Here is a 14,588-nt window from a genome sequence, read left to right as displayed (position 1 = left end):
GAGGCAGGAGAATGGTGTGAACCCGGGAGGCAGAGCTTGCAGTGAGCAGAGATCACACCACTGCCCTCCAGCCACTCCAGCCTGGGCAACAGAGCGAGACTCTGTCTCAAAAAAGAAAAAAAAGAATTGAAAACAAGGATCTGAGGAGACATTTGTACACCCATGTTTATAGCAGCATTCTTCATAATAGCCTGAAAGTGGAAGCTACCCACTCATACACGAATGGATACATAAAATGTGGCCTATACATAGGCATTAAGAAGGAAGAAAATTCTGATGCATGCTACCACACGGATCAACTTTGAAGACATTTTATGCTAAGTGAAATAAACCAGTTGTAAAAAGACAAATACTGCATAATTCCATTTACATGAGAAACCTAGAAGGTCAAATTCATAGAGGGAGAAAGTAGAATGGTGCTTGCCATGTGGTTGGGGGAGGAGGCAGTGGGGAACGCGATGGTTTCAATATGGTTTGTTTGTTCCTACCAAAACTCATGTTGAAATTTGGTCCTCTGTGTGTTGGTGTTGGGAGTAGGAGACTAGTGGGAGGTGTTTGGGTCATGAGGATGGATCTCCTAAGAATGGTTTGATGCTGTTCTTGTGATAGTAAGCTCCAGAAATGGATTTTTTCCATGAGAATGGCTTGTTATAAATCTAGGATGCCCCTCAGGTTTTGCCCTTTTCACTCATGTCCATTTCCCCTTTGACCGTCTCCATCACATTGTGAGGCAGCAGTGATGCCCTTGCCAGGAGCCAGGGCCATGCCCTTGAACTTCTCAGAATATGAACTAAATAAACTTCTTTTCTTTATAAATTACCCAATCTCTGAAATTCTTTTATAGGAACGCAAAATGGACTAAGCCAGGGAGTTATTGTTTAATGGGTAGACTTTCAGTTTGGGAAGATGTAAAAGTTCTGGAGATGGATGGTGGTGATGGATGCACAATAAGGTAAATGTACAACATGATACAGAGCTTAAAAATGATCAAAATGGTAAGTCACTTAAAATGGTTAAAATTGTAAATGTTGTGTACCTTTTACCACAATTTAAATGTATCTAAGGAGGTGTCCATTTTAGGGTCATATAAATGTAGGATTGGCATTTAGTTCCTTGCCTGGGCCCTGCTGGTATCACTCTGCTTTCCCAAACTTGTCTGGATGTTCCTCCCAGATTGAGAATGAGGTGACTAGAACAAACAATAATTATCATCATTATTACTAATATTAGAATTCTTTTTTTTTTTTTAGACGGAGTCTCACTCTGTCCCTCAGGCTGGAGTGCAGTGGTGCAATCTCGGCTCACTGCAACCATCGCTTCCTGGGTTCAAGTGATTCTCTTGCCTTGCCCACCACTTCCTGGGTTCTAGTGATTCTCCTGCCTTGCTCTCCTGAGTAGCTGGGATTACAGGCATGCACCAACACGCCCAGCTAATTTTTGTATTTTCAGTAGAGACAGGCTTTCACCATGTTGGTCAGGATGGTCTCAAACTCCTGATCTTGTGATCCGCCCGCCTCGGCCTCCCAAAGTGCTGGGATTACAAGTGTGAGCCACTGTGCCTGGCCTAGAATTCTTTAAGATATGCATTCCATGGATGCATTACAGGATACCCACAGTGATTCTTACCTGCATGGCGTCTTCTCATGGTAGGACAAAGGAAGTATATGGCATAGAAAATAAATAGTTTCAAGTAGATAGGGCTAGGAGTTTGGAGTCAGTGAGGAGTTCTGAATATACTCCAAACAAGTTGCATCACTTAGTTCACTTTGTTTACTTTATATACTTGAAATTAGAGCTTCTAAATGCCCATGCACATTTATGTAAGATAGTCTATAAATAAGGACATCCCTCCAGAGGCTTGGAAAATTTCTGTTTACTTCATGTTTGTTTCCTTCAGCATAAGGCTTGTAAAGGAAAGTTGCCGAGGTAAGCTAATGAATTGTGTACCTTCACAGAGAAAGTGCAAGGAAAGTTACAGGTGTGGTACCTGATCGTGGGAAAAGTAACAGAGATACAGAGTATGAGGCAAGATGACAGTCATTTACCAAGGGTACTCAGCAGAGAGGCATGAGTGAGGACAGAGTCACACTGTTAGTTGACATCACTTCTTTATGGCTTGCCTGAATATGAGGGGAAGGTGGGAAGACAGAGGGGAAGGAAGAAGAAAGAAAGGAAGGCAGGAAGGAAGGAAGGGAGGGAAGGAGGGAGGAGGGAGGGAGGGAAGGAGGGGGGAGGGAAGGAGGAAGGGAGGAAAGAGGGGAGGGAGGGAGGGAAGTAGGGAAGGAGGGAGGAGGGAGGGAGGGAGGGATCTTTGCATTCAACATGTCTTCTATTTCAGTCAATGTCAGCCCTCCCTTCAATCTTGCCCCCACATTTGAGCCCATGAAATCATATCTATACTAAACTTCCTTATAAATGTTTCCTCAGTTCCCCCATTTCACAGTCTTCCTTCAGCCTCCTTCATTCCATCTGGGTTTCTGTCACTGTCTACCAACTAGGCTTTCTTGCTCCTTTCAACCCACTTCCCCTACTGCAAGCCACCAATAATCCGGTAATCTTTCTAAAAGCGGTTTCTGTCCACAGCCCTTGCCTGTCAGCAGTGAATCCCAGGATCCCAGCTGCTCACCCCAGCCGACCTGGCCTGGCGTGCCCACCCTCCATCCGTAGATCTGCGGTCCCTCCATATTGAACCCCTTTGTTTCTTGAATGAACTGAGCTCTGCAGTTTCTTGGCTTTCACACCTGCTGTTGTTTTTGCTGACCTTTCTGTTTCCTGGAACCTGCTTCTCTCTGCCCTGTGTCTGGCTGAATCTTACTCATGCTTCAAATCTCAGCTTAAAAGTCTATTTCTCTAGAAAAGATTTCCTGAAGCTTTCTCCCCCAACCCTGATTCAGTTAAATGCTTACGCCAGTTGCTTCCTCCACCCTGGAACTTATCTTTGTTACTTATTTGATTGTTTTTCTCACTAGCTTGAAAGCTCTGCAGGGGCAGGGACTGTGTCTGTCATGCACATTTATTTGCCAAGTGCCCAAAAATGCAACAGGTTCTTTGTATTTTGAAATGAATTGCTGTGTTGGGTGGCTCTGTAGGACACTGCTATGGACAGCTCTCAGTTGCCTGACTCACCAAGACCACCACAGGCTCTGAAAATTTGGAAATAGACCAGTGGCCTTTCAAGTTTTGGTTAATCTCACTTTACTAATACTTTGAAGAGGCCAATGACATTACATCCTTCCTGAGCCATCTGCTATGTGAACCTTTGTGAGTTGGACCAGGTGGGCACCAAATGGCAGCCAAAAATTAATTTTTTAGGGTCTCCTTATCCTAAATCTTAGAGGATTAAAATGGCTGTCAAGAAATTCATAACTTCTGCATCTTATCAGTAGGGAAATACAGACGTCTGTGAGTGGCAGATAAGCAGATAACGGAGTTTTGTGGGCTTTGGGCATATAATTCTTTCTTTCGGTGTTAACCCTCACGTCACATCTTTCCAGCCCAGGAGGAATATATCAAATAGAAAGAGTCAGGAGAAACTGTAGAGCTAGAGTGTTAGTCAAATAGTTTACCTAGATGATGAAATGTCAGCAAAGATGAGAGTTATTGGGGCGGCAACCTCATCGTGGCATTTAAAGCTGTTTCCTGACCCCTCCCTGAGACACCCCCTTCCAGTTTGAAGTCTCTCCACCCTCAGGGCCCATGGTTTTCTGTCTTCCTGCCCTTCTACCACCTGGTCATTCCTTGCTACCTTTGCTGCTCCTTCTCCCTCCTGTACCTGAGAGGAGGGCCTTTCCCTGGCGTTTGCCTCTTACTTATTTATCTTCCCTCTCTTCTCTCCCTTTCCAGCAACCTTGTCTTGTCACTCCACGAGGGTTCAACTAGCTGCATCTCCTCAGCCTCACCTTTCTTGAGACTGCAAGGTCTGAATTTCTGAACGGAAATTCCTCCAGGCAGGTGATTCTCAATCTTGGCTGAAAATTAGAATTGACTTGGGGGCCTTAAAAGTTCCAATGTTGAGGGCACATCCAGAACCAATTAAACCAGAATATTTTTGAAATGAGACCCACTACGGGATATTAAACTCAGTGTTTTACTTATACCCAAAACTATTTCTTTCACAATTTATTTTCATCTACCAATGGAATCACCATTTTTCTAGTCTACTAACTTAAAATTTTTAGAATTATCCTAATTTTTTCCTCTTCATTTGTGTGGTACATGTCAATCAATCCATAAAACCTATTCTGTTATTTCAATAATGTGTCTCAGGCATGTCTCTCATTTCTTACTCTACAGTTTTACTCTTTTCATGCTGTCATTATTTCTGATTTCTGTTACATGCATTTTGGTTGAACAAGAACTAAGGTTTGAACAGGAAAGATGAGAAGAACAGGAGATGAGATACCCTTTCCTCTCCTAGCCCTCCACCTCCATCCCTCTTCAGTTTGGATCCTGGCTGGGCTGGACCCCACATGTTGACAGTAAGGGTGTGTTGTGTGGCATCTTTTTTATTAATTTTCATATAATAATTTACAGGCAGTGTAAGGATTTCTTCTGTGGAAAATGGTGCTGAGATTCCAATCCCTGCTGACAGTTGAGGCTATAAAGCTATGGTTGACCTGGACGGTCCCAGTTGAAGATCATATTTTAGGAAAGGGTAACAGTGGCTCCAGGAGGGAATTCACCCTAACACACTGGAAAGAGAAAGAGAGAATTGCTGATTCTGGAAATGGCAAGGTGGCTAGTACTGGAATTTAGCTTAGTCCACCCCTTGGCAGCTTTTAATGTATTGTCAGGGTAAGATGTGTATGTGTATTTGTAAATGAGGCATGAATTTAAAGAACTGTTACTTCTGGGAACCCAGGAAGCTTTGCTGAGGGATCTTACCCTGGCGAACACAGTATAAAAGAAAGTAATTCTCTCTCTTGCCTCATAGGAACTACTCTGGGGAAGCGACTTTCCAAACATCTGCCCCAAGGCTGGGTGATGGCTGCATATCTGTGCAGTGCTGGTATTGGACATGTAATACCTTATACACTAGCAGAGACACCTGCGGCATCAGTAGGTTTCTGGTCTACCAAGAGCAGTGTGATGATGGACTCCAGGCCAGCGGGGTTGGTTGCTGTGGCGAGTAACATTGTTAATTCTACCAACACAGGGGGTTGATGGGTAATGACAGTGTTGGCACCCACGGTGGGCACGGTGTGTTAACCCTTAACACTGTGCCAGGTGGGGATGTTGGGCCCGGTGGGGATTATGGTTTTGCCATCTGTGTGTAAGAACAATGCTCAGAACAGTGTACAGCATGGGTTGTGCAGTGTACAACAGGGGCATGTGTGAGCACTCAGCAGATTACTGGAACTCCTTAGGGATGGAGGTCTTGGAAAATTGGACCAAGACCTCCAAAGCAGAAGGGTGTTTGGGGGTATCGCTGGAACTATGAAATAACCATTCATAAAAAATAAGACATTGTGATCAAACTACATAATATGCTGGCCAGTTTTTATTTTTATATTGGTTTATATTTTATTTTGTTTCCCATCTCTTGTCACTCCAAATTATTTGAAGCGCTATTGTCAAGAATGACATGTTAAAGCATGATTTGCTGGCCAAGTTACTAATACTGCTTACCCTTGCTTTCACTCCAAACAAACAAACAACAGCAACAACAAATGCTCCCATTGTCTATACTATGTCCAACCTCCTGTAGTCTGCCATCTGCAAGCCTCCGCGAGTGGATAGTTCCAGGGATATTTCTCATTAGTCTCTTTCACAAACAGGTCCAGCAAAGAGAATTACTGACCCCTGCTCTCACACTTTCTGCACTTTCCTGGCCTTGGGACTGTGCTCCTGTTGTTTACTTTCTCTCATTTTTTCTAGCTCTAATCCTACCGGTCCTTCAGGGCTCAGATCCAATGCACGCCTTCCACAGCGCCCTTCCCACACTGCTCAGCTGGATGCAAACTCTTCCTTTTTTGTGACTCCTTGTTTTTTTGTTTCTTTTTTAAATGATGTTTCACCACTTTCCATCTTCTGTACTTATAATTTGTATGCATGGGTTACCTCCACTTATTAAGGATAAACCCCCTGCAGGCTGAAGCTTGGCCTTATATAACGTTGCTTTTCTGAGCAGGACCAACCATGTGTTAGGGAAAATATTTATTCAATAAAAGAATGATAAAAACCAGCAGAAGAAACATTTCTATTTTTTTGCTCCTCACCACTGCCTCAGGGAGAACCAGGTGAGGTGTTTTGGGGTAAGAGAGAAGGGAGGAATAAGCGAGCTACCATATTTAAAGGTGACTAATGCTTTCCAAAGGAAATGAAAGATTTGCAGTCATTACGATTTTGCAAAGCTTTATTTTCCCACTTAAGGGACGGCTCTTCAATTCTGCAATCTGAAAAAGAACTAAAAGCAACCACCACATGTAAGGCGGTCCCCTCGGTCTCAGGGACTATTTTTAGGTCATTGTAACATGGTTTCGGCAGGGAAATGCTTCTCCAGCTCAGCTTCAGTACTGTTTTCCTGACTCATGTTCATTTCTCACGCTCCCTCTGGCCCGAACCCATGCTCTTTACCTCATTCGTGCTATGCCATTTCCCCATTTGACCATCTAAACTGGCACATCTGACAGTGGGCCCATAGCCACTTCTCTAAAACATCTCCATGGGTATCCGCAGCTTGTAGAACTTCATGGCCATCTGTGGCTGTGAGGAGCCAGGGCCCCTGGAACCTGCGTAAGGGTGGGGATGGCAGGCACCAAAGGGTCTGAGCTCCTCTAACTGGGATGTGGACAGAAATAGAGATGCTTCCATCAACAGGACAACATCAAAAACCCTCCTTTAAGTGTCTGTATTTGATTTGTTCTAGCAAAAATGGGGCTTAATGGACCAAATACCACCTCAGTATTTCTCATGAAGGATGAAATCCCAAACCACCTCAGCTCCCCACTGGGCACTGGAGCCTACCCAGTCACATTTCTTCTGGTGACGGGTCTCCATCCCTTCCCTCCACTCCCTTGTTACCAGTACTTTACTGTCTAATCCAAGCATAGAGCTGGGAACAACACGTGAAAGATTTCAGAGGCTAGGCGTGGTGGTGCACACCTGTAATCCCAGCACTTTGGGAGGCCGAGGTAGGTGGATCACCTAAGGTTGGGAGTTCAAGACCAGCCTGACCAACAAGGAGAAACCCCATCTCCACCAAAAATACAAAATTAGCTGGGCGTGGTGGCGTATGCCCATAATCCCAGCTACTCGGGAGGTCGAGACAGGAGAATTGCTTGAACCCGGGAGGCGGAGGTTGCGGTGAGCCGAGATTGTGCCATTGCACTCCAACCTGGGCAACAAGAGCAAAACTTCATCTCCAAAAAAAAGAAAAAGAAAGATTTCAGAGTTCAGACCTAGGTCAAGCTTTGCACATGCCCATCCATCCAGCATTTAGCTGAATGGTTTTGCACACACTGGGAACTGAACAAATACCTGGCCACATAAACACAGTGGAAAGACAACTGGATTTGGAAACAGAAGACCTCAGTTTTAGTTGGCTCAAGTACCAGCTTTGCATCTCCACTGCACCTCTGCCATATGACCACGGGCATGTCATCTACCCTACTGGAGATTTAGTTTTCCAGTGCTAAGTCATCTTTAAGTCGCCTCCCATTGCTCACACTCTCTGATTTTATTTGTGGATTGACTGATGTTTTCATCAGTTGGCTAACATCAACTCCCCTGAGTTACCAGCAATGCCACCAACTGGTCTACCTGTCTTGTTCCTCTTCAGTCTGATGTCCACACTTCAGCCAGAATCGTCTTTCTAATCAGCTTTCTTACATAAACCACATCATTTCATTCCTCTGATTAGAATACTTTTCTACAGAAAAGCACTTGGTTTAAAAGTCCAAACTCACTGATGTGGATTTACAACCTGGCTTTACCCTGTCCTCCAATTCAGCCACACCCTCAGCTCCTCTAGCCCTTTGCAGATGCTGTTTCTTCTGCCTAAAGGTCTTTTTCACATCTCTTTTGACCTATTCTAACTCACTACTTGGGCCTCAGCTTAGACAGTGCTTCCCTTTAAGAGGCCAGTCCTGCACACCTCTCTGTGTGCCCGTAGCATCCTGGGCTTATGCCTATTACAGTCCTATCACCCTGTCTCCCACTGTCTGATATGCTCCTCTTTCCCCGGCAGCCTCTAAAGGTAGCAGGTTTCCTGAACATCACTGTACCCTCCGTATTTTAGCATACTGCCTGGAGCTGGTGAACCACTGAATGGATAAAGGATGCACTTGTACCTGGTTCCCATCTTGTCGCATTTCTTTCTTCAATCTCCTAATTAACTGCATCATGACGACACCCACCCAGGTACTGACAAACCAACCTCCTGGCTACTACTTCTCATTTTTATAGCCACTGCAATTTTCCCCAATAACAGCAGTGGCCTTAGGTGCTTTTTATCTTCTTGGTCCCCAAAAAGGAAAAGAACAACAAGGGTCAGATATGTGAACTGATAATCAACTTACAAGTCCTTAGGTAGAAGACATTAGTAAGTAAAAGGTAATAACTTATATATATGAACTACAAAATTTACACTTTGCAATAAAGAGTAAGTTAAACACCACCAAAAAAGATACAGCATCCGAATTCATGTGTATAATCAGCTAGCTTCTACTTCGCTTCTCTTCAACACATGCAAGAACAACAACAACAACAAAATCTTTATGTGTCTGTACTCTTACCCCAATCCAGGTCCCAGATACTCTGTCTTTAGGGATATATTCCTTTGTGTGAAGCCAGATATGGCAAACACATAACACATATCTTACCACTGTCCATTGTCATGCTATTGAAAGTCATTGCCTAATAATCAAGCAAATTTTTCTTGGTAGTGTCTCAGAATCCTTCTCAACAGAGTGCTGCAGACATCAACTATCAGTAGGTCCCAAGCTTAAGCCTCGTTCTCTGAAAGTTCCTTTGTTAAAATGTAAAGGCTTCAGAGGCTAAAGAACAATATAGAGCACCGGAGTCTTGGGGTAGATTTATTGAGCAAGTGCTTTCTTCAAGATGGGAGAAGAAAGATTTGGGTACTCGGGGAAAGAGAGGCACAGAAAGGTGGGAGGGGTAGACACCACAAAAGGGAAGGAAGGGTTAGGGAGAAAACAGCAGATGAGGTCTGGACACCAAGTTTGTTTGCTCTAAGACAGAGGCTGGTTGAGTCCATAAAACAGGCACTGCTAGAGCGCAGGTTCTTTGAAATGCGCTCTCTCTCGGCTTCCATCCCTGACAGAGCACTGAACTGAACTAAACGTCCCCGCATATAGGGATCAGAGGGTCGTCCAGATTGTCACACATGAATAGCTTGTGTGAGTCTAGAGAAGGAACACTGATTAGCTTCCAATCTGCAGATCTTGTGTTCAGCAAGCCTCTTTCTTTCAGCAGGAGCAAAAGCATGGTACCAGATGAGAAGGTTATAGAATGGAAGAAAAGTTTCTCAGTCACTGGGTGGAAGGCCAAGCACGTTCCCTTGATTATAGACTATGGGGCAGCATTTCTGAAAATGAGCGTTGCCAGGTGGTTGAATGATGAAATCTAGGCCAGCTACTGAAATTGTCTCCCATGCATTGCCCAAATGCCTCCTAGGAGATCTGATGCCAACTGCTGATGCAAATAAGCCCATGATGAAACAGGCAACAGGAGTGGACAAACCTAGCCTGCTCTGCCCGCTAAATGCCTTTTTAGGTAGAATGTAGTTAGACGCCTCAGATCCCTCAGCCATTCAAACATGTTCACTGAAGATAGAACCAAGGAGCAACATTTCCTTGGGAAAGCAAAGTGCATGGCTTTGCAATGATTAATCCTTCATGAGAGAGAGAGAGAGGCAAGTTGTGACTTGCTGTGTATGTGTGTGCACACCTGCATGTTTCTGTGCATGGGAGGTTTCCATGAGCATTAAAATCAAACAATAAGAATCCTTCTTACCTGGAAATGTAAACATGATTAAATCCTTATTAAACCAAGATAAAGGGATTCTGACAGAACAGTACACATTTCTGGAACTTCCCTTGGGGCCTTGAATGACAAGCCTGCGTTGACTTTCTCCATGTGATTCTTACCGGCTGATGTAAGTAATGCTGGCAGCAGTCAGCAAGGTGAGTCCTGTCTTCTTTGATGGATAGGAGTGAGGCCCGAGGACGACTTCAGCCAATGTGATGGGGAATATCAAAGTGTGCTGGAGGAGAGAAAATGGCAAATCAGAATGGCAGGGTGTCCGGGGTGCCTATAGTGCCCATAATTCTCTGTTCCCCTTCCAGTCTACCTCTTCCACACTGCTAGATGAACCTTTCCAGGTCATGCTCCCTAGATGCCCAAGGACCGACAGTGGCTCCCTCTTGCCTACCACATTAGTCCAAATTCCTCTGTCTGGCTACCAAGGTCTTTGCATTGTGTCTCACCCTCTCTCTGGTCCTGCTTATTGCCCACTGCTCCCCTGTGCCCACTTTTTTTTTGCAGGGTGGGGCGGAGATGCAGTCTTGCTCTGTCACTCACCCAGGCTGGAGTGCAGTGGCGTCATCTCGGCTCACTGCAGCCTCTACCTCCTAGGTTCAAGTGATTCTCCTGCCTCAGCCTCCTGAGTAGCTGGGATTACAGTCATGTGCCACCAAGCCTGGCTAATTCCAAGCCCGGCTAATTCCTGACCTCAAGTGATCTGCCCGCCTTCGCCTCCCAAGGCGCTGGGTTTACAGGCATAAGCCACCGTGCCTGGCCCTCTCCTAAAACACACACACACGCATGCACACACACTCATGCATACTGTCACACACATTCACACATTCATGCACAAACATGCGCACTCACACTCATGCACACATACATTCATGCACACCCATGCACATGCACACACGTTCATGAGTATTCTCACAGATATTCACACATTCGTGCACAAACATGCACACTCACGCATACACACTTAGGCATATTCTCACACATTTGTGCACACACATGCACATGCACACATCCATACTCCTGCATACTCTCACACACATTCATACATTTGTGCACACATACACACACCCACGTGCACACACACCCCTCCTCCGTTAGACCGAGGCCGTCTCCTTCACCCTCCGTGGTGTCTCTTTCACCCTCCATTGTGCTCAGCATGCTCACTCGCGCTTCCAGCCTCCTGTCCCTGCTTCCTCTCCCTGTGTGGACTGTGCCTTCCCTCCCCGGGATTCAAATCCTCTGTGTTCTTGCAGCCAGTGCAATCTTCCATGATACTGTCTCTGAATTTTCCTCTTGCTAATTTCTCTCACTCAACTCGACTGCATTTATATCCTGTGCCATGTAGTCTAGCACTTATGGTGTATATTCGTAAGCTCTGGGGGGCCGGAGAACACGTTCCATCCATCTCTGCGTTTCCTATTGCATTTAGCATGGTGTAACCGAGCTCAGTCCTGCTGAGGGTGGTAAGTGTGTGGGGTATGCGTGAGCCTCCCTCTGAAACCCCTATGTCCTCCCCCTCCTTCCCTGCATCACCCCCTCCTTATAACCATCTGTTTTCTTACATCCTCCAAACCCTTAACAGTAGATTTTTTTAAATGACATAATCAAGGAAATAACTTTAGGAATGGTGGTGTTTTCACACGCAAGGACTGCTGCAGCCTACTCCCATCTTGATTATAGAAGCTGACCTGGGAAAGGTCACTGGAGTATGTGTGCCATGTCTTTTCATTTATTGATAACATTTATGAAGTCCTTCTGCCATCCTCTGAGCTTACTGAGAACATCTAGTAGTGCTAGTATTTTGTGTTTTTTGTAGTTCCAGCGGTCATTCCTCCTTCACTCCTACTCGCCAATTTCCTCAGCTCGTGGCTGCCTCTTTCACCCAGTCTCCACCTGCAAGCTCCAACCCCGTCTTGTTCCTGAGCCCCAAGGCAGCTATGTTGGCCCCTTAGTTAGGGCAGTCTCTGGAGCTTGGGAATGTCACTGTGTTCCCATGCCCAGCAGTGCAGCTGGAACTCTGGGTGCTGGCTCTGGGCAGTCCTTGTGCTGTCATTCACAAAAGTCTTGTGCTCAGGAGGCATCCCCAGGAGGCAGTAGCTTCCTCCCATCTGAGCTGAGCTGGCTACAGCAGTTGGAGATCACGATGACCCACAGATGACCAGAAATGGGTCAAGTGAGGTCATTTGGTGAAGCAGGAGAGGGTGAGAAGGACTAGGCTGTAAGTACAGGGCAGCATGGGGTGAAGAGGACCTGTCAGCGTGTCCCGGTCAAGGCTACAGTGGGGTGGCCCAGAGCACCTGGGCATCTCAAGGGCCCTGGGCACCCTGAATTTTAGTAACAACGCCTAGAGAAACAGCATTGCAGACAAGCCATAGCTTTTACATAATTTGCTCACGGCTGCTCCTGAACACACTGACTGGTTGGAGAAACAAATGGAAAGACTCCCAGGCCCTCATCACACCTTGCATCTTTCTTCAGTCTGATTTTAGGCTGCAGCTTCTGTGTCTCTCCCTCTAATAAAAGAGCATGGCATCTAAAGGCACACAGTTTCTAATCGAACCCTGGGCTAGAGACAAAATCTCTCTGAACTTCAGATTCCCCAGTTATAAAATGGGTTCAATAAATAGTACATATCTCTGGGGAGGTTGCTATGGGGACTGAGGTGAGTGCGTGGAATATGCTTGGTCTCTGGCCCTGGAGAGCTTCCGTGAGCATTTGCTAGGGTTGTCACTATTATCAGTGTGACTGTCGTCCTTCATCTCATTGGTGGGCCCGGGGTGGGGTGCAAGCAAGGGTCCGGGATATCCGTGGCTTCAGGTGTTTAGATGGACTCTGGCCTGGGTCTGCAAGAGGCTATGGCGTGCCAGCTACTGGAGTATGGTTGTCCCCGGGGCTCCCTCCCCAGCCCACAGCTGGTGCCTACGTTCCCAACCAAGGCCACCTCAGAGCCCTGCTGATGCTCAGTGACCAACAGGGATGCTCTCTTCATCCACAGGCCACCTCAGCAGGCAGGAGATGGAGCTGTCTCCCTGCACAGCCACTTGCCTCTCTCTCCCAGCCTTCACTCTGCTGCAGCCAGGAAGATCCAACCTCTATTAAAAACCATTAACAAGCCCATTATACTGGCCATTGATCTGACGAATTTTATTAACCCTGCCCACAATCAGCAGCTCCCGTCCTCTACATTAACAATCATTTGGAACAGAATTCCTGTGGAATAATGTACTGTGCTCGCGTTAGGAGTAAATGAGTTCATGGTGATTAATGCTTTTACAACAAACAACTCAGGAATGCATGACTGGTCACCTCTTTCAGGAGGCTGCCCTTTGCAAGTGACATTCAATTGGATTTCCAAATGAATTCTCCCTGATGGCTTCTGGGAAATTTACTTCAGTGATGTCATTAGTGATGGGCCATATACCTCGACTTCATCCTAGCTAAAAGGTCTTTGCAAGAATCACATTTTCTGGTTGGGGCTGGGAGTAGCAATGAGGAAAAGAGCCTTCTAAATATTGAACTGCAGTGAAGAGCCAAACATGATGCAATAAGCCTTCCGGTGTTTCAAACGTATGGGTAGTTCACCTCACTTTGACATCAATCATATGACCTTTGTCAGACAGCACATATTTCAATAAAAAAAGGAAGAACAAAGTCAGTAAGAGAAAAATCAAATATGCTTTTTGCTTCCAAAAAATCTAATAATTAGGCTGGGATTGACACAAATTAGAATGCTGCCAAAAATTACAGGAAACACTGACTCATTCTGTATTTCAATTAACAGTTTCTCAGTTTCCCTTATAAACAGTGAAGCTGACAAAAATTAATTATCTCAGAGGGGGTAAAATATTTCCTTCCAAAGTAAACAAAACATCATGGGCTAAAACAATAGCATGTGTAAACAGAGGGGATCTAGTGGAGCTATCTTTTCTTGTCATTAAAGTCATCATTTTGGTAGATTTTCCTTTAAATGTCTCTTTCCAAATGCAATGGTTATAAGGAGAGTGTTGTTCTTCTCCCATCCTTTTCTATTCAATTATACCTTCCCCACCAATCTCCATATAATGCCAACTTTCACCTGAATATCTTGGAGTGGGAACTACCAGCATGAAGTATCGATTTAAGTATTAGTGTAATAATCACACTCAATTTGCTGCTTACAAAATAGCCTTGCAGATAAGTACTAAGATTTACCAGCCCACAGAAAATTTTTGCAAAGTTGCATGAGTGACAACATGGAAAATAATTATAATGATTTGAGCACTTGTTTGTACTCACCCCATACAGGTAGATAAGTGGTTCTATTAATCAATTTCCCTGCATATGAGGCTAAACTTAAAGTAGGATGAAGTTTGCCTGACCTTTGAGAAAGAAGCAAGCCTTAATCACTGAGATAACACATGGAGCCAACAGGTCTTTATCACTGTCATAGAGGCTCCAGAGACTGAATCTTTAAGGCTATGTTGATCACACTCTCATCCTAAGGTTCTTACAGGGCCCAAGAACACTTAATTTTCTCCAGTGAAAAAAAATTCAGAGAGCCTGAATTTTACATATTGTAAAATCAGATGATATCATTAAAAAATCTAATC

The 14,588-nt window shown here is 45.0% G+C and overlaps 1 protein-coding gene across 7 annotated transcripts in view; it reads right to left on the bottom strand.

Annotated features, from left to right (window-relative positions):
• Positions 1-14,588, bottom strand: part of ADTRP (androgen dependent TFPI regulating protein) — a 92,574-nt gene that overhangs the window by 11,970 nt on the left and 66,016 nt on the right. For all 7 annotated transcript variants that reach the window (XM_023185392.2, XM_023185391.2, XM_023185385.2 and 4 more), the window contains one exon: positions 10,110-10,225. In XM_023185392.2, the coding sequence (XP_023041160.1) occupies positions 10,110-10,225 (116 nt within the window). The remainder of the gene's footprint in view (positions 1-10,109; positions 10,226-14,588) is intronic.

The sequence above is a fragment of the Piliocolobus tephrosceles genome, chromosome 5, assembly GCF_002776525.5.
Source record: "Piliocolobus tephrosceles isolate RC106 chromosome 5, ASM277652v3, whole genome shotgun sequence".
Lineage (NCBI taxonomy): Eukaryota > Metazoa > Chordata > Mammalia > Primates > Cercopithecidae > Piliocolobus > Piliocolobus tephrosceles.
This window is presented reverse-complemented; position numbering and strand designations above follow the sequence as displayed.